We start from the raw sequence: 19,990 nt of genomic DNA, 5'->3' as shown, positions 1-19,990 counted from the left end.
TAACTCCAACTCGATTTCTTGCAGCATTAACCAAAACCACGCTTAAAACTGAAGTCAAATTATTTATGTTTTAATTATTGTAAGAAATTTATAACTAGTGATTTTTTATGATGTGAAGTGACAGGGTAAACCACAGATCACATAAATTTTCTTCCGTGGGGTAAAGAAATCGTGGCCAGGTGGTAAGCGATGTGTCATACAACAAAGTTACAAAGCCATTCAGAGTGTTTAATAGCTAAGATGTGAGGGACATGTGCCTGTACTTTCACCAGCACCCTTCAAAACCGGAAAGCAGTCAAAGAAGTCAAAGTCAAAGAATCATTCTCTCTAGAATCTTATCGTGAAAACATACACAGTTCCTCATAAAAGAGTCGTGTACCTTGGTTAAACGATGTAATCTTTATATCATAATTATTAATACAAAGATCGAACACTCAGAAAAAACACTTAGAAAAAATTCCTTCGATCCGGTCGGATTCGAACCGACGTCTTCTTGCATACCGTGGCAGACGCTATACCAATTAAGCCACGGAACGAACCAACGGACCTCACGAATTTTTCTATGTGCTTGCGTCGTGTCTTTGTACTTGGTCTTTCAACGACTTTTTAGTCGTAGCGCCATCTATGAGAAATCTATGACAGATTTATCACCCAGTTAGTACCTTTACAGCTACCAGTGCTGGCGAGAGATGTCGCTATTCACTGTATTAATTAAATTTTTATTGAATTGATAAACACTTGTGAGTGTTTTTTCTGAGTGTTCGATCTTTGTATTAATAATTATAACAAACTAGTGGAGTAATTTCACAAAAAAGAATTGAATATCAATTCAATAAAAATTTAATTAATCTTTATATCTTTATAGTGGCAGTACTTTCCAGGACGAACTCTATCCTAAGCAGCTCTACTGCTATGCAATCTGGTGTTAGTTACAAATTAATAATGACGCTGGAAAGGTAAAACGTCTAACGTGCATTTGGAAACTATTACAGTAGAGTGATTTAAAGCAATTTTTTAAGAAAAAAAATCATATACTCCGCTATCCCTAACAAAGGTTTTAGAGAATGAGGGGCACAAGGCCAAGTGCTACATGGACTGTGATGGGTCATCGCAGTCACATAAGATCAGATTAGTTTTCCTGAATCCTATTTACAAAAGAATATTAATCATAATTACGATTAGTATTTGAGAGGTACTCAGACGATGCTAATGCATAATAATCGTACGATTATGTGTTGGCGACAATGTTAACAATTCTCCCATGTTGACCGTTATAATCATCGCCCTTCCTTCTAACTTTGGCGTATTCGCATAAAAATGGAAAAAACTATACCAGCCCACGTGCGAACCTGATATCTATCACTGGATTAGAGCAATTAAGGGGGTGTAGAGCCCGAGCAATGTCATTAGCGATGCTACGATACCTTTTAGCTAACGAAGGGCGTGCCATCACAAGGTTATACTAACAAGGGCAGGCCGTGGAAACGGTCATTCCTTTTTTCTCATAAACTGCAAGATAAGTTATGTATTTTAACCGCTCACGCGATACATGCAGCCGTAGACGCAACCACACCTACAGTTGCCGGTGATGATTTTATACCGATTTATCGAAGTTATAATAGGTAAAAGAACTAATATTAATTGCTATTTCGGTAACTAGTCTAGCAAACCATAAAGATTTTAATGCCTGGGTCTGTCATTTAAAAAAAATAAACAACTTCAAAAATACGTCACGACAATCGTGTGTGTTATTGTTTGGGCTGGTGATTTCGGTGTTTATTTATAGAAAACATACCGTAAGTAGCGTTCTTTAAGTTTACCCTAAATATAAATGTTTATAAACTATACTTTAAGGAGTAATTTTATGGTAAACGTTAGAATCACTCAAACGGAATATTATCATATTTATCCAAGTACACCAAAAATTTCATTAGTGCTTTTTAAGTGCAGGATTTGCGGTGTATTATTGCATTTTATTTGAGATGTTTTTGTTGGTAGTACGGAGGGTATTTACTTAGCAATGCAGAATAATAATTTTTATTTATAAAAACTTGTATTTAAACTGAATGCTTTTCTAATTTGCGAAACCAAATAGCCGCCATTTTGCGGTAGGAGGAGTCCATCGCGTGAGCGGATAATAGACAAAAATTTTCTAGTCGATTCGACTGGCCTCTGGTTTGAGGTGGCAACCGTTACTTGTGTAATGCTCAACGGGAAGTGAGCGTGCACCCGGGGCTGCTCATCCGAGGCACTAGATTCTTGAGAACCGGATGAAGTCAGTGACAACGGTCTACGACCACCCTATACACTGGCTGGTCAGGGGTCTAAGACTGAACTAAGAATGTTCCTGAGCACGCGCAGGTTATAGTGCCCTTCTTGTATACCCTAAGGGTCGGTAGGAAGGGTCACTATAATCAACACTTATGTAGAAAGGTACGGGGGTTGGCCTCTAGTTTGCCAGTAGCTTGTTGCCTTTAGTTTGTTGTCCCTATCTACCGACCCGAGAGATAGGGAGTTCCTACGGGCCGGTAAGATCAGAGTACGGCGGGCGTCCGATCTTCCGTCATACGCCTTCACGGGCATCTCTGGGGGACCCGGACAGGTATATTGCTTACAACCAGGCGCAAGACTTATACAGGGTCAAGATCACGTCAAGCTTGACACTTGAGACTTAAATCCAACTCTATGCCACTTACGCTCGCTTCGCCTCGAATACAAAAAATTCCGTATTTTCATTTCGGACACTCTTCCATGAAGGTGCGTATAGAAGTAGAGCTGCACACGTGCATTACGTTGGGCGATCTGTTCACGAGCCGTTCGCGCGACATATAGATATATTAATATATATTTAACTGCACGCGTGCAGAGCGCATGTAGCGCACATGCATATTGTATTAATATATACAAATTTGTTTTTGACCTACCATTAATAAATATCATTAATTTATATTTCTTGGTCAATATTTCACAATGTTTTATATACGAATTGTTGTCCGAGGCGAGGGACCTGGTGACCTATATTACAGGCTTCGGCTTAGTTTAGGAACCAGTCTCTTGTAAACATACTGTAATAAATTAAAAAATGCAGCGCATTCTCCAGATCTGTACGCACCCTGAGGGGAGCGAGTATATCTCTTCTGTCTTAACTAAATACGTCGTAATGACACCGTCATTCCCTGCAGTACATTTGTTGACAACTATTGTAGGAAAGTTCCCGCCATAGCGGTTAACAGCCGCCGGTTTACTGTGCCCTTAACGATAACTGTCAGCTGGTAACCTTTAGTTAAACGATGGCGATGGCGGCAATAGTAAATTGAAACACGTTTGTTTACCTAATGGTGTGCTGTAGTGTTTAGTTCCCAGAGATGTAGACGATAAAGGCACAGTCTAACCAATGATATAAAGGTATAAGTTTTTAGAAAGACTTTTCTCCACTATCTCTTCATGTATTTCATCATTACGTATATATTTTCCTGTGTTTTTTTCTGTACACTAAAGTATCCGAATTCGTAGAACATGTAGAAGTTGCCATGCAGAGGCCTTGCGTTCGATTTCCGGACCGGGAGAAAGATTTGTATGGCCTATATTTATTTCTCTCGTGAGTTTGAGTGTAGTTATTGGTTGTATGTGTATGTGTCCACGGCATCTGCGATACGGAGTTTCCCTAGTGCGGGTCTACGAATGTAAATTTCCAGTCTACGTAGAGGTTTAATATTTATTTCCTGTAGAGGTAAACTTTCTACAGGAAATAAATATTGTAAATCGGCCATTCTCACTATTGGTGTTCTCAGCCTAATTACCGTAGCTATTTCGGTGTTCAATTCATAGTTAAGCTTAAAGTTGTTCATATACTTCAATGTTATTGGGTAAATTAAGTGAGAAAAAGCAATGGTTACGGTAATTAGGCTGAGAACACCGAATGTGAGAATGGCCGAAATGGTAAATGTGTACAAATGTTTGTTTATAAAGAGCAGTCCCTAGAGATGTTTAATAGTTCTTTTTAAGGGAATTTGCCCCACAAATGAGTGACAGAGTTGAATCAATGTAACTATTTTAAGTATAATTTGCATGAAATAAAGATTACTTAAGTTTCAGTTTTTTCAGCATATATGATTTGATTTCCTTTTTAAAGGACTGGCTAAGCCGGGATCGTTGGAAAAAGAGGGAGGAGGAGTTGCTGAGTAGTGGGATACAACAGACTCATAATTAAATGAAAAAAAGTGTAGGTTCCTTTAATTTGTTTACTTTCGCAGACTGAACCCACAACCTTCTGCTCCACACACACCTAGGCTCTCTTTGGTTCACATAAAAATACCAATAATTTAAAAGTTTTTATAGCTTGTTTAGGATTATGTTTGACCTTGTAGATTCTGCGTACCTAACTCGGTCAAGCGTGAACGATGACGTCATGACATAATTTTCCAATTACATAATATATATCTCCACTTGTAAATATATAAACTACTCATTTGAAAACAGAATTTAATAGGAAGCAATCAACTTGGAAAATATGTCTACGGCTAAAATGTTTTTGTTGTTTGTTTGTTACAATAAATTGTGATTGTTTATTTTGCCCTCGGAAGAAAGAAAGGCACGAGCAATAAAGTGAACACTCAGAGATAAATTATTTTGTAAAAAGAAAAAGATTGCATAGTTTTTTGATATTAAGCAGTTTATTTATGTTGAATATACATAAGACATATTTTATACAGAAAAGTACTAATTTTTTTACAACCTAACCTCCGGTTTAAAAAACCGACCGCAAAAGTCATTCATCCCCTAGTTTGCCACCCTTTCATGAAATTTAAATGGGACCACATCTGAGGTACCTTCTTTCCAACAAAAAAAGAATCATCAAAATTGGTTCATAAATGGCGGAGTTATAGCGTAACATACATAAAAAAAATACATACAGACAAATTGAGAACCTCCTCCTTTTTTTTAAGTCGGTTAAAAAGAACCTTACTCTTTTAACTTAGTACAAAAAATAATAATTAATATTAGTTTTTACATTATAAAGGACATTGGATATTATTACTAAAAAATTCCAGTTCACCCTTATGAAAAAAATAATTCTGACTTCTTTTATTGGTGCGAAGGACATACACCCATAATTTAGTTTATTTTTATCTCAAAGTCACGAGACTAGATTTAAGAATTCTTGGCTGTCGCTGATAAAGTGCAACATTGTTGCTGCAAATGCTTGTTTTAAATAAGACATAATTCGCACATTTGGTGTAATAAGGTCACATCTGTAAAATGACCATTTTACGAAATTTGGGAGAGTTATAAAATTTTACATCTATGTACATAATTTGTTTCGTGTTGTCAATAGCACTTTTGACATATGATCAGATATGGCTATACAACAGTTTTGATTATAGTGACCCTCCCTACCTACCCTGACTTCCGAATCAACCAATGTACACAGACCGTTGCCACTGACTTGAGCCGCCTCGGGTACACGTACAGTACCCTCCCTATTTTGAGATAGGTACCAGAGGTGTACGCACGCTCACTTCCCGTTGCGCTTTGCGCAACTGACGGTTGCCACCGCTAAGCCGTTGACTCTAAAGTCCCCTACCAAATCTCCTCTTTGGTGGCGGAGCTTCGAGCTACTTGGTCTGAACTTATCATCCAACCGTAACTTTGACGCTACATCGAGTGCTTGGCACATCTGTTGCCAAAAAAGTAGACATACTTTACAAGGTCAGGCGGTACTTCACACCTGAACAGCTTTTAAATCTGTATAAAGCACAAGTTCGATCGTGTATCGAGTACCGCTGCCACCTTTGGGACGGCTCTGCCCATTACCAGTTAGCTGCCTTGGACTCGGTGGAGCAAAAGCAAAGACCCTTATTAACAGCAATTCTCTTGTGGCGTCGAAGCGATAAAATCTAGACCATCGCAGAAAAGTTGTCTGCTTGTCGGTTTTCTATCGGATACATTTCGGGGAGTGTGCTCAGAAACTTTTCAATTTAGTTCCACCCTCACCGTTCCACCTTTGGTTGCCTAGAAGGTCGGGAACACTCCATCCTTATGTCGTTGATATACCACCCATTCGCACTAAGTGCTTTGCTTCCTTCTTCCTGATGTGTACGGCAAAGGAATGCAATACTCTGTGTTTCGTGTGTGTATTAGTTATGACAAAAAAAAGCTACGCACCTGGAGAGACCGGAGAATGTCTAACTCATCCTCTACTAGCTCTAGTAGCGGGCTCATACCGGATACTAGTAATACCGGTTGCAGTGTCCTGTGATTATGTCCGGACATAGGTATCATATAGGGTACGAATTGTGTAAGGTGTTGGGAGCTGGGCAGGATATACAGCGAGCCATGACGATGACAGGTAGACTAAAGCAACAACCTAATGGTGGCCAAGCAATAAGGCTGACTGTCAATCAGCCGTGACCATGTGTTCTGTAAAGATAGATAGATTTATCTGATAGGTAGTTTTGTTTGTGATTTGTTGTATAATATCAAGTGACGGGACGAACAAGTCGTGCGCCTTGTGATTATTTATTTATTTATTTATTTATTTATTAAGGTTCATCAACAATTGTTACAACAAATACATTATGAGTGGTTTCTATTCTAGGGTTTATACTAATTGCACAATTTTTAACAGATGAACACCGCGTGGAAGTATATTAGTGAATTCAAAAAAGTAGTCCGCGAAGGGCTAGACTCGTATCTATGTATTTACTTAAATAGTAAACAATATTATTAAAAGAAAAAAAAAAGTTTTGAAAGTTTAAAGAAAATTAGGTCACGATGATGTAATCGATCGACGGAATTTAACCAGGGAATCGTGAAATATATCTAAATTATTGATATTAACGATAAACTGGTTATACATGCTGCATAGACGAGGAACTGGCGAGTTGCGACCCGCTACTGTCCTGCGAATTGGCGTCGAAAAGAGAGCTTTAATTCTATGACGGGGATATCTATGCGGCACTTTAAGTTTGAATTGGCTAAGGAGTGAAGAACAGTTTATTTTGTAACGGATAATTGTGTATAGAAAAATCATGTCTAATGTGTCTCTACGTTTGTTAAGGTTAACCATTTTAAACATTTTTAACCTGCTATCGTACGAACGTATTCTTTGCGCTACACCAGATGAAAACGACAAATGCCACATAAACCTTTTCTGGATCCTTTCGATTCTCAACATGTGGTTCGCGTAGTGAGGACGCCAAATCACTGACCCATATTCGAGAATGCTTCGCACTAAGCAGTTGTACATTATTATTTTTGTAGCGGGTTTACGGAATTCCTTGACGTTACGAAGAACGAAACCGAGTGTTTTCGAGGCTTTCTTTACGATGTGATCAATATGTGGTACATACGTTAATTTTTTGTCTAGCAGCACTCCCAAGTCTCTCATCGTGTCAACTTCATTTAGTATGGAGTCGTTGATTTTGTAGGAGTATTTGAGAAAACCTTTTATTCGACGGGTGAATGTTATGTTTACACATTTAGTTGCATTCAGTGTCATTCCGTTTTTTTAACACCACAACCCAAGATTGTCTAGGTCATTCTGCAAAGCTTTGGAATCCTCCACAGAGTGTACCACTTTGAGAAGTTTTAAGTCGTCGGCATAAAGAAAGGGAATAGAATATTAACCTACATTTCCTACATTCCTATCCATAACATTTGTTGTGCCACTCTGAGCTTTAAATCTCAAAGATCTTATGGGCACTGCCAATGCGCCCGTCATCCTGAAACATAAATTGACAAGTCCCCTGTAATTTCACCAGCATCCTTACCCTTCTAAACCGGAACGCAGTAATGCTTATATTGAAATAGGTAACGTAGGAGTACTTCTTTGGACAAACTTTTTTACAAAGAGCTCTACTGCTACTAGAAATTGTGTTTATTTTGCAATTCATTATCTGTGTTGTAAGTGTGAATCGTTTTTTGGTTATGTTTTATAGTTTTTTCTGCGTTATTTATTTTTTTGTGTGTGGTGTCGTTTGTGGTATGCATATAAATGTATTTTCTCTCTTTCTAGATCTGAAATGACAGTTTCCTATGAGTTATTTTAAGTACAAATTGCTTTCGTATGAAATATGAAATAAAGATATATTTGATTTTAGAATTGTTTGTTCTTTTTTATTGTTTTTTTTATAAGGCAATTAATGTTAAGGTATAAACACAAAAAGCAGTGACGCATCTCACGTCCTTAAATTCGGCATCAACCACGGCCGGACCGCGCCTTGGCCTTCGACTTGACAAACGGCGCGCGTTAATTTTACTGAGCTTGGTTTATCTTTCATCGTTAATCCCTTAATAACGATTGAATTGACGTCAGCGTTTTTTCGTGAAGGTGTGACTTCTCTCTATTGGGCTTGGGGTGAAGTTTATTGAGTTTAATTTTTCTCATAACTTACTCCCTTTGTAGATATTTGCATTAAAATCGTGCGATAGATGGAATTAAACATTTTTTTTTATTACAGTTCATGCCGCAGTAATCGAAACGCAAATAGAAGTCTCGTCAAAACTAATCACATGACCCCAAACACAAGACACCTGTCTACCGTTTCCATCATCAGATCAGTTCTAGGTCACCACAATATTTGTTGGATTTCATACGTTTACCAAAAATAGTATAGGGTAGATCGTAGCACTTGTCGTATCGTAGTACCGTACCTGTACGATAAATTACAGTACACACTCACAGTACACACACAGTACACAACGCAATGTAAGATTAGCCACTCGTCTTGTATATCCTAGACACGCAACCGCGGCATTTCGAGGTAGTTTTCGTTATTCTGCTTCGAAATGCTGGAATAATATTCCTCCTCCATTATAAAAATGTGCCACGATTGCCATGTTCAAGAGAAATTTTAAATTGTATTTAATGGATAAGCAAAAGAGGTACGACGAGTGGGGTATTTTATAAGTGAAGTGTTTTTCTTGATTTGTTTTATTATTGTTTTTAATTTTCATTTTATTTCATTTTTTTTATGTTTATTTTTGTCTGTTTTTTGTGTAGTTTATTTAGGCCAGCATATGTTATGTTATATTATTTTATAGTGTATATATTTTTTATATGTGGTAAGAGTTGTCATTGTTTAATGATTGTTTGTTTATTGTGATGTTTAAAAACCTATATATTTTATGTTATGTTAAGTTGATGTATGTATATGTTTCTGTTGTTAAAGTGTATGTTCGTTGTAGTGGTGTCCTTTCTGTTGTGGTGGCCACAGAATATCAGCGCCGGTCTGTTTCTCCGTGAGCAAACTGGCACATGCTGAGTGGTGACCTGGTTCCTTATTTTTGTAGTTGTAAAGTAGTTATTGTCAATGTAATGTGGACCAAATAAATATATTTTCTTTCTTTCTTTCTTTCACTTGCGAGGACTTCCTTCCTTTGTATCCTCCACCCTCTTCCAACATGCGCACTTTGCTGCTGCTGTCTCTTTTACCGGCCAATGAGTTAACAAAAAGAAAGACGATAGTCTAACCACCATTTTTTGATACACAAAGTGTTAAGACACTGAACTTTGTGCATCAAAAAATGGCTAATTAGCGCGATTGTGTTTTTAATAGTTTCTTTTGGTCGCAATACACTGTGCTCAGTAGTGAACCTGAGGACTTTTCTTCCTATGGCGGCCGTATCCGTGAGTGTGCACGTTCCTATCATTTTCCTGACATTTTCTTCGAACTACTACATATACTAGTTCCAGTCCTTATAGGAAGCTACTCGCAAGTGCAGTTACTCGTGGTACAAGTACCTTTTAATGTAATTTAAAATCGCAAAAATACAGTCCACTACTTATCGGTATTACACATCTTCGTTTCGCACTACCAATATTTTACTTTCATCGTGATTATTGTCTATGTATTTGGGAAGTGTTAACACCGGGTAGTGGAAAGTGGGTAAATTTCAATAAAACCGGATTCATCCCCTAATTTGTAACCTTTAGAGGTAGAATATTCTCTTAAAAATTAAACGGGACCTCTATTGGGTTACTCCCTTTCCAACAAAAAAGAATTATCGAAATCGGTTTACAAATGTCGGAGTAGTTGCGTAACAAACACACAAAAAAAGATATTAAAAAATGTGTAGTCATATTCAAAACCTCCTCCATTTTTTAAGGTAATAAGAATTACAAGAACCATCCATGGTATTGTTTTGTCAAAAACAGTTTAGTATAAAATTATAGTGAATCTGTTTTAATATAATTTTAAAGCCAGAGTTCGTAAATAAACAACAAACAAGCTGAATGTACTTACCGGCGTGATACAGGGCGGTCTCGAAGGGCGCGCGCTGCAGTCGTTCAGTGGTGTCTGCCAACAACGAGTACTATTAATAGATGATCATACTGTGTCAAGCGCCATAACGCGTCGAAACGCGGCGCGCCAAGCGGAAATCGCGGTGAGACAGTTTATAAACAACACAGTTAATCACACCACTACATAATAGAAATAAACATTTACTGCCTCTGTGGCCGAACGGTTATCAGCCGGACTGCCACGCAGAGGCCCTAGGTTCGATTCCCGGGCCGGGAGAAATATTTGTATGGCCTACATTTATTTCTCTCGTGAGTTTGGGTGTAATTTGTGGTTGTCTATATGTGTGTCCATGGCACCCGCGACACAGGGTTGCCCTAGTGCGGGGCTATGTTGAGTATGTGCGTTTGTGTGCGTTATTATCTTTAAAAAAAATTAAGACGAAAAATATTAAAATTAAAAAAATTTTTTTTTTTACTTATACCACAGAACAATAAATACAGTAGAAGTGGTTAGTTAGCGTATGACGCGAACCAACTTTAAGGGTCGTATTCTAGAACTCTACTCAATGCTCAAGTCAGGATTTGAGTATGGTTTAAAGCACTCGAAATCATACTCAAGTATTAATTACCATTAGTACCATTAGGGTCGTATTTCCAGTGTTTGTGTTTTCATTGCAATCCTTAGATGGCAGTACATTGATTGAAATTTCAATATAATATCAAAACGTCGTAATAATAGGTATTGATGATGTTGCACTTTCTTCAACGATGTGCCAACAGGGTATAAAGTTTAAATTTAATTATATTAACCATCCAGAATTTGTTATTTCTTTTTAAATTTGAAACTACGACCAGTCAATATCAAGATTTTGTAGTGTTTCAAATTAAAAATGTATGACTTTTGGCAACATCGGTTCTGATAGTAATTGAGGCCTAAAGCACTGATATTATTTTTTCTTCCGTGACTTAGACAGACGGATCCATTAAAAATAGTGTATGAATAATCTCAGTACAGAGTACTAAAAAAACTGACCCCAAAAGTTATTCATCCCCTAGCTTGCCACCCTTAGAGGTGGATGGGACCAATACCGAGGTATACTCTTTCCAACAAAAAAAGAATCATCAAAATCGATTCACAAATGCCGGGAGTTATCGCATAACAATCATACAAAAAAACACATACAGTCAAATAGAGAAGCTCCTCCTTTTATTGAAGTCGGTTAAAAAGAAAAAGAAGGTCGGTTCCTTATTGAGTGTATGTAACACTCAGTATGGAGAGATTAAAGTGTGGTCAGATACTAATGTAATTTTATATGAACGTTCATATCAATTTGTAAAATACCAATAAACGTTTCACTCACCCCTCTTTCCACCCTCACAAGCACGTCATACAGTGCGACCGAACTTCGGTCGTAATTGCGCGCGTGAGTCGGTGAACAACTTTAGCGTCGTCGTGTGGCACAAAAATATAACCGAGTGCAGCGTAAACTAATCGACTCATGAAACGCCATTCAATTCACAACTCAAAGGTTACGCTCATCTGGCCTCACCCTTATCTATTAAGGTGGCAAGAACCGTTTGTATTTTTTTTATATTGACGGTGGGGAAATTTTCGGAATCCTATTCGTTGGAGAACTTTGAGGAATATTTTTTGGAATATAAATTATACTTTGAGACAAATAAAGAGCAAATTCAGAGAGGCCACCAGGCTTAGAATTAAAAAATGTAATTGAGCCTAAATTAAATATTGGGACGCACTGCCCCCGATATCAATCCGTGAAATTATTTAATAAATTACCTGTAGATAAATTCTACTAGATTATTACTGACATAAAGCTATTAAAAAAAGACTGAGAGATTTATTATTACAAAAACGCAGTTACTCCGTAGAAGAATTTTAATTTTTTTTGTCATTTTATAAATTGTTGATATATATTTTATTTTTTTAATCAATTGTTTTGAATTATTCCATATGACTCATTATAATTTTTTATACTTGTGCCCTTACATTTTATTACTGTTGATTTTTTTTTATTTGTAATAATGAATTTGACTGTGTATTTTAATTAATTTTTATAATTAAATTTAAATCCATGACATTCAAACACAATTATGTACATTCTTAATGAATAAATGACTGAATTGAATACTAGTTTTTAAACATTATTAGTTATAAAAAAATTCTTGAAGATACGTTATGTTCTTTTTATATTTCTTTTTAATTTATTATACATTTAATTAACAGGGTCATGATGTTCCATCACGTATGCCATCGATGCGATAAGTAGTAGGAACTATTATATTAATATTATAAGAGAGTAATTTTCATGGTAACTTTCTTTACCTAATTTTGGTGGCTCTTTTGTTAATTAAGTATTCGAGCATATATTACCGTGACATTTTGAATAATGTTTCAAGATATACTTGAATATTTAGTAATACTCAATGAGAATATTTGCCACCGAAATCAGATAGAGAAACTAACCTGAAAATTACCCAAGATAGCTATGTCACACATAATTAAATATATTAACTTTTCTAACTTACCTGGCGGTCGTAACGGTGTATCTATAGGAGCGTCATGAAGCTTTTGTTTGGTACCTGCGAACAAAACGAAGCTAGTATAAGTAATCGTCATCATTAACCCGTAATAAGTCCCACTGGTGGGCACGGTTCTCTTCTCAAGTGAAGGCTTATTAGGTCAAAGTCCATCATCAGGCTTTTTCAGGTTTCATCACGATGTTTTCTGCCACCATTAGCGAGATATACTGCTCTTAAACATTCACAAATTTAGCAGCAGCGGAACTCCTTGTGAAAGGGTGAAAGGGTTCGTCCAGGGAAGAGCACCTTACCTATTTCTGCCGCCAAGCAATAATGTCAGCATTACTGTGTTACACTTTTGAAGGGTAAGGGTGCTGGTGAAATTACAGGCACATGGCACTTGTCAACGTATGTGGCACTGCAACTGTTATGGATATGCATGTCGCTTACTACCAGCACGAATTGTTAGTCTCGTCACTTGAAATTATAAAAAAAATCTGCGCATTTTGATTCGTTCCATCCGTCGATTTTTAATCGTCATCGCCTTAATTAAGAAGCAGTCAGCAATATTGGGGAATGAAAATAAAGAATAGATGTGAATAATAAATATAAATACCTATATAAATTTCAAATTTGTTTAGAATTGATATTCAATTATTTTTTATGTGAAATTACTCCACTAGTTTGTTATAATTATTAATACAAAGATCCAACAAATACTCGATTCGATCGACGAAATTCATAGATTTCTCATAGATGGCGCTACGGCTAAAAAGTCGTTGAAAAACCAAATACGACAACAAGCATATATAATAATTCGTGAGGTACGCTGGTTCGTTCCGTGGCTTAGTTGGTATAGCGTCTGCCACGGTATGGTATAGAAGACGTCAAATCGAATCCCGCCGGATCAAAAGATTTTTTTCTGAGTGTTCGATCTTTGTATTAATAATTACAACAAACTAGTACCTACGTAAATATTAGACAACGTTATATACGTTGCTTCAATCCCAAAGTAAGTAACTAAAGCATTGTGTTATGGAAATCGGAAACAACAAAGGTACCACAAACACCCAGAGCCAGAGACAATATAGAAAAGTTTACCCGACTGGTGATCGAACCCGGAACCTCAAAGTTGGCGACATCATGAAAACCGATGTGGAAGTCACACGACCACGGACGTCGTCATATTGAATTAACTCTCGAAGCACTATGCAAAAGAACCAGACCAGATTCACTAAATGATTATCACTAGTAACAGGTTTCTTACCACGGTATAACTTCTTTTTATAGACATAGACAAGAGGGTAGACAGATATGTCTGTCCATAAAGCTGTCATCTGCCGCCGTCCAGTCAACCCGTGACCATGGAGCGTGCAACCGTTCCGAAATATCGGGAAAATAAAAAGAAGTTATACCGTGGTAAGAAACCTGTTACTAGTGATAATCATTTAGTGAATAACCACGAAAGTCTTAAAATCTATACAGACCAGATTCAGTTTAAAAACTTCTTGCACAGAGTAACGAACAGTATATTACTCTCTGGTTTACCGAAATTTGTTTCCATTCTTTAGAATTCTAACAATTTGAAAACCGTGTGATCCTCATTGTTTTCTATGAGCAATTTATACACGGTGATAAGATAATGTACACAGAGTTTATTGAAACGCATTGATTGATAGGCTACAGCATGCCTACGGTCGTTAATGTATTATCTGTGTTTTGTAATTGCATATATGAATTTCCTGTTGTAGTGAGTTTATATAATTGTTGTAATCGTTTATATTACACGTCTAAGAGACACGGAGCGAAAGTACTTTAATTGATATGATATTTTGCTTCATGGATATACTATTTTATTTGTATAAGTAAGTAATACTGCATTCATTTAAACTATTTATTTTCACACACATAAACAAAAAACAAAGTTACAGAAATGATAAAATAATTACGTAATTTACAGAAACAATTACAAAAAAAAGATTTACATTTTAAATATGCGTGTGACAGACACGTGCTCAGAGAAATGTTGCTTTTCAGCCCGATTCGGCCATGACAGCACTACATGGTCGATGACAAACACACAATATTCAAAGAATTTTAAAAGGTGCATGCATCGAAAGAGTCATAAGGCTTAATTCCTTCCAAGTAACATAGTATCGTAATTGAAATGAGAATTGGGAACTTCACACACATCATTAAATTGCAGATGTGTGTAGGTTTCCTCACGATATTTTTCACCGTCTATTTTACACCTTCTGCTTGAGACATCGACTATATACTCGATGGCTAATGACATCTCTAATACCAGCCTAATGGCTACCACGGTTGCTTTGCAATGACAGTAGTTGCATGACGCGACTAGAGTAGCTCCAAAAAATTATCACTTAACTATAAATATACACATATATCACCTAAAGTTATAAATCCTATTGTCACGATGGCACCAGTGTTAAATAAAACATTTCATTTCAATATACTCCAATTTGAAGTTTAGGCAGAGACGAATAACACCTAAAAATAAAAATATAAGAATGTAAGCTACATGCAATTACTTGTCGATCTTTGCCTCGAAAGTAGCCAAAGCTTGCATTTTCTTTTGAAAGTCTAAGACGACTTTGAGTTTCTTATTGGAGGAGTCAAATCATTCTAGCACTTGGATGTAGCGAATTTGAAGCTGCCGCGGTAAACCGTTAATCTAGGACGTGGTGGTATCTATATCCATCTCTATATATGGTAAGAATGATACCGTATCGACCGTACATTGCGACAATACGTTCAAATCCAAATAATTTCATTTCCTATGATAGATTCCGTCTGTTCAGCTGTTCTTTTGTCGAGTGTTATTTACTTACATATGAAGTGAAGATAATTAAAATTTTACTTTCGCTAGATAAAGCACAATCAGATACCATTACAAATCCCAAATTAATATAAAAACAATCAAGGAATGAGATGGACATATACAATAAAACAAAAAATATAATACGTAGCCAAGCTGATATCCGATCCGATTGCATCACGCAAATGCATTTTTGGTGTGTAGTGCACCTAATGAGAGATCTATACATATTTTGTTTGTCTATCACTGACCACTTAAAGTAATCAACGTAAAGCGCGCTTCAGACTAAAGATGCATTTTCGTGACGTCACGCATTTGTCTCACGCAAACGCAGAATGCAAAGGTCACCGCTCTGGTGTAAAATTTGCTTTGCATGACGCATGAGAGACACAGGAGTTATATGCAGTAGTCGATATATCGGCGTCAGATTCTGACGAAGGTACTCTTCGGCAGTTAATAACGAGAAGAAAACGAGAAATGTACTGTACGGGTTCAATACTATGGTAATTTTAAACAGATGCTATGTTTGTTATAATTATTCGGATTCGAACCGACGTCTTCTAGCATACCGTGCCAGATGCATATCAGCTAAGCCACGGAACGAACCAGCGGACCTCACGAATTTCTCTATGTGTTTGTTGTTGAGTCCTTGTATTTGGTTTATATATTTGGCGCTGTACCATTTCAGTTTTCTAATTTGTGATTTCAGCGCAAACGAGAGTTGATATTTAAAAGTGATATAATGCTGGCAATGGATGGATGGCCCTTATTTCGTCTCTATTTCTGGTTAAAAACTCGATGCAATAAGTACTAAATACCCGAATACGCTTTCTTGTATCGCTATTAACAGTCCCTTGTGTTATTGGTATAGAATATTTGCATTGTATGTATTGTGTACACTTTAAATGACACACGCGTGTTGCATATTTATGTATTCCTATTACAACTAACAACAGGCATATAATAAAGAAATTGAGTACTGCACAGCTATTGCAGTCTCAGTGTGAAGTGCTGCTAAGTTCTATTCCTCCAATGTCATTCAATGTTATAACAAATAGTTCTTACTACAGTCGGTGTTCCACAAAGCTACAACCTCCAATTGGACTAATATCACTAAATCTCATTCATACACACGCATCAAGCAATTTAACAAGAACGCAAACAGTTGGCGGTCATCTCTTATCTTAGATCAATCCTTATTAGTTTTAATTGTAACCGCGCCGGGATACAGCTAAGTGTAGAACGGTGGGAATTTTTCGGGTTCAATCTTGTTTGGTCCGGTTATCACCGGTTACAGAAGGTGCTGCTTTAATAACTGACGTAGAATAGTAATTAAGATTGGTTTTAGTATGTACAGTATAAATCGTTATGCTCTGGTGCAATAACAGTTTTTTGTCAAGAGAATTATCTCTTAAATAATATAATCTGCTGAAAGAACTAATTTAGCACCCTTACCGAACCCTTACAGAAATAGGTAATATGGCAGAACTTCTCTGGAGGCTATAAGTGTGTACGTTATTATTAATACCTCATTACGTCTTCATTTAAAAGTACCTTGTGTACTAATTCAGATTAGACATTATCTACCAACGCAATCTCAACCAAATTCGTTGAGTGATTAAGAAAGCAATTTTGAAACAGCCACCCAAACTATCTCATTTGTAATATTAGTAGGATAATTGTAGATAAATACCTCACGCGACTTGGCTCAATCGAACGATAGAGCTATCTAGGGCTAGATAACACTATCATGATGTTCACAATATTAATGCCATTGTCTGGCTATCTGTTTACCCTCTCTTAAAATCAACATCTGTGCATCATGTATGTGGATTATTCTACCTGGAGGAGTTTTCTTTACAACATTAGGTCTTAAAACAGGGGGTTGATAACTATGTCTGATGTATTTTCTTTCTTTATCGTCGTTGCTCTGGTACTATGGTGGGCTAATTCTGCACAGAAGCTCGCCTGGGTTGTCCTGCCAGCGTTTGAGTTTTTGTATTCTGGATAAAGGAAAGGAAAAGCTAGTACCGCCAGAGGCATAACAACTTTAAAGATCTTCAAGTTCAGCATTTGCGTTGAAGGCATCGAAAAGTATAGATTGCGGGTGTTCTCTTCTGTGTCTTTGATGCTCATACATTATTTCTTCTTTCACGTAATAACTTTATTGTATTTAAATTCTGTGCTCGAATTGTCTTTATTGAAATCAATTCTACAAATGTTTTCGTGGTATCCAAGCGCGGGATAAGGACAGGAAGAAGAAGAAGAAGAAGAAATGTTTTCATAGTAACGATGTGTTCTTCCGACTTCACCCAGTGCTCGGATTATATGTCAGCCGATATTGGTGCTATCTATCACATTTTTGCGCTAGTCTCTCACATGTCAAGTTCCAATATATCGTAAGATGTCTTACATTTCTGTAACCTCTTCTTGCCCATAATTCAGTTGTCGTTTTACTGCTAAAGCTGTGCAATATGTCCAGTCCAACTTCTTTTTAGCTCCGTAAGTAAAGAAGTATCGGAGACAGATGACACAAGGCCTGTGATGGAAGGTTGTATGGATTGTAAATGATTAAACGTTAATTACCAGTAGCTTTGATCGGGTGGGCTGTAGCTGTAAATCATCGTAGTAAGGATTAAACTCTTAACAGTAATTTCGCGTTACGAGACGGATGTGGCTAATAGGTTTGCTGAGATCGAGTTATCGTAAAAAACAAATAAAATTGCTCGTTAACCTTCAATTTGACATGGAAAATATTAGCGTAGATAGAATGCTAATCTATTAATATATTTTGTTGGATTAGTGGATCGAACTCATTTTGCTTTAAGATGTAGTTATCGTTGTAGCAAACGTCGTTCTATTTCCTACAAAAGGTTTTTCTTCAACTTGCGACTTATCCCTTGCGTTAGGGTTCTGTCTATGTTTTCCACTTTCCACACACTTAAATTTGTAGCCTTTGTCTGTGTGTCTGTCTGTATAATTTGTTTGTGTTATTGTAGCTTTCAAACGGATGGACCGATGAAAGCAATTTTTTTAAATTAAATTAGCCTCCAAAGGGGGCGGGGGAAGTATTTATACGGCCTACGTTTATTTTTCTCGTGAGTTTGGGTGGTAATTTGTGTAAAAAATTATACAATTCAGTTGTCATTTTGTGAAATGTCTATTTATTTAATTTAACTTTTTAAGTATTGTGTAGTTTACGCAAATTCTCTACAACAAGTCCATTTGGGTTTCTTTTTGCGCCTGGATTAAGTTTGTTAAAATCACTCATCTGATCTAACGAGCTGACTGACAAAAAATATTACGCTCAACGCCTTGTTTTAAAATAAAATAAAAAAAAATTGAAAGTCGGCCATCTAGATATGAACCCCCAAAGATCATCACAACGACCCAAGTAGTAAGTAAACGACAGCCTTTTCATACGGTACAGCGCAAGCACCTTCTTCTTTTTCATGTCCTTTTCTCATTTTATTTGGGGTCAAGCATCCATGTACTTCGGCGTCAGGACGTTCTGTTCGGGTTGTCGTTGGTGAGACATTCAGGGCGTTCAGTTCTTTCTCAACACCACCATGTAGACGGAGGTCTTTTTCTTCCACGGTACGAACAAATGGTGTGCCTGGTAGTAAGCGACACGCTTATCCATAACAGTTGCAGTGCCATTCAGAGCTTTAAATCGCAAAGATGTTAGGGGCACTGCCACTGCGCCCGTCACCCTGAGACATAAGTTGACAAGTCCCATGTGCCTGTAATTTCACCAGCAAACTTACCCTTCCAAATCGGAATGCTTGCAATTACTCCTTGGCGGCAGAAATAGGTAAGGTAGCAGTCCTGTATGAACACTTTCACAAGGAGCTCTAATGGTACTAAAAACTATGTTCTGTGGATTATTTAATACTACCTTCACTGAGTAACTTTCTTCTCTCCTGCTTGCACCTGTGCAGGTACAAGCGTGAAGTTTCACGCATTGGTGTGCATGAAAACCATACATTGTCGTAAAACAATATCAAACATACATCAGAAAGGTAATTGGACTCTCTGTATCGACAAGTATATACACGCCAGCTATGTGCATACAATGTTATCTATTCAATATTGTGTTAGTAGACTGATAATGTCGATTATCTTTTAATACACGATTACTATTAACTTTAGTTATTCAAAACTTTTTATCGCATATCGCGGTCAAGAGTAATTACACACGTGTAATTTCAAACTGTTTTTAACCGACTTCAAAAAAAGGATTTGGTTCTCACTTTGACTGTATTTTTTCGTTCCGTCGTCGCTCCCTGCTCCAGTCGCGGTGGCGAGCAGTTCAGGTGTAATTCTTTTCTCAACCTAAATCATCTGCCAATTTTAATCTGTAA

The 19,990-nt window shown here is 36.9% G+C and overlaps 1 protein-coding gene across 1 annotated transcript in view; it reads right to left on the bottom strand.

Annotated features, from left to right (window-relative positions):
• The window catches only part of LOC113237847 (synaptic vesicle glycoprotein 2B-like), a 74,846-nt gene that overhangs the window by 37,421 nt on the left and 17,435 nt on the right, over nt 1–19,990 (bottom strand). The window contains exons 2-3 of the mRNA XM_026474541.1: nt 12,794–12,847; nt 10,248–10,301 (exon numbers count right to left, since the gene is read on the bottom strand). Coding sequence (XP_026330326.1) covers nt 10,248–10,301; nt 12,794–12,847 — 108 coding nt within the window. The remainder of the gene's footprint in view (nt 1–10,247; nt 10,302–12,793; nt 12,848–19,990) is intronic.

The sequence above is a fragment of the Hyposmocoma kahamanoa genome, unplaced genomic scaffold (assembly GCF_003589595.1).
Source record: "Hyposmocoma kahamanoa isolate Upper Pololo Valley unplaced genomic scaffold, ASM358959v1 94, whole genome shotgun sequence".
Classification (NCBI taxonomy): domain Eukaryota; kingdom Metazoa; phylum Arthropoda; class Insecta; order Lepidoptera; family Cosmopterigidae; genus Hyposmocoma; species Hyposmocoma kahamanoa.
The sequence above is the reverse complement of the archived record's forward strand: the minus strand, read 5'-3'. Positions and strand labels throughout refer to the sequence as shown.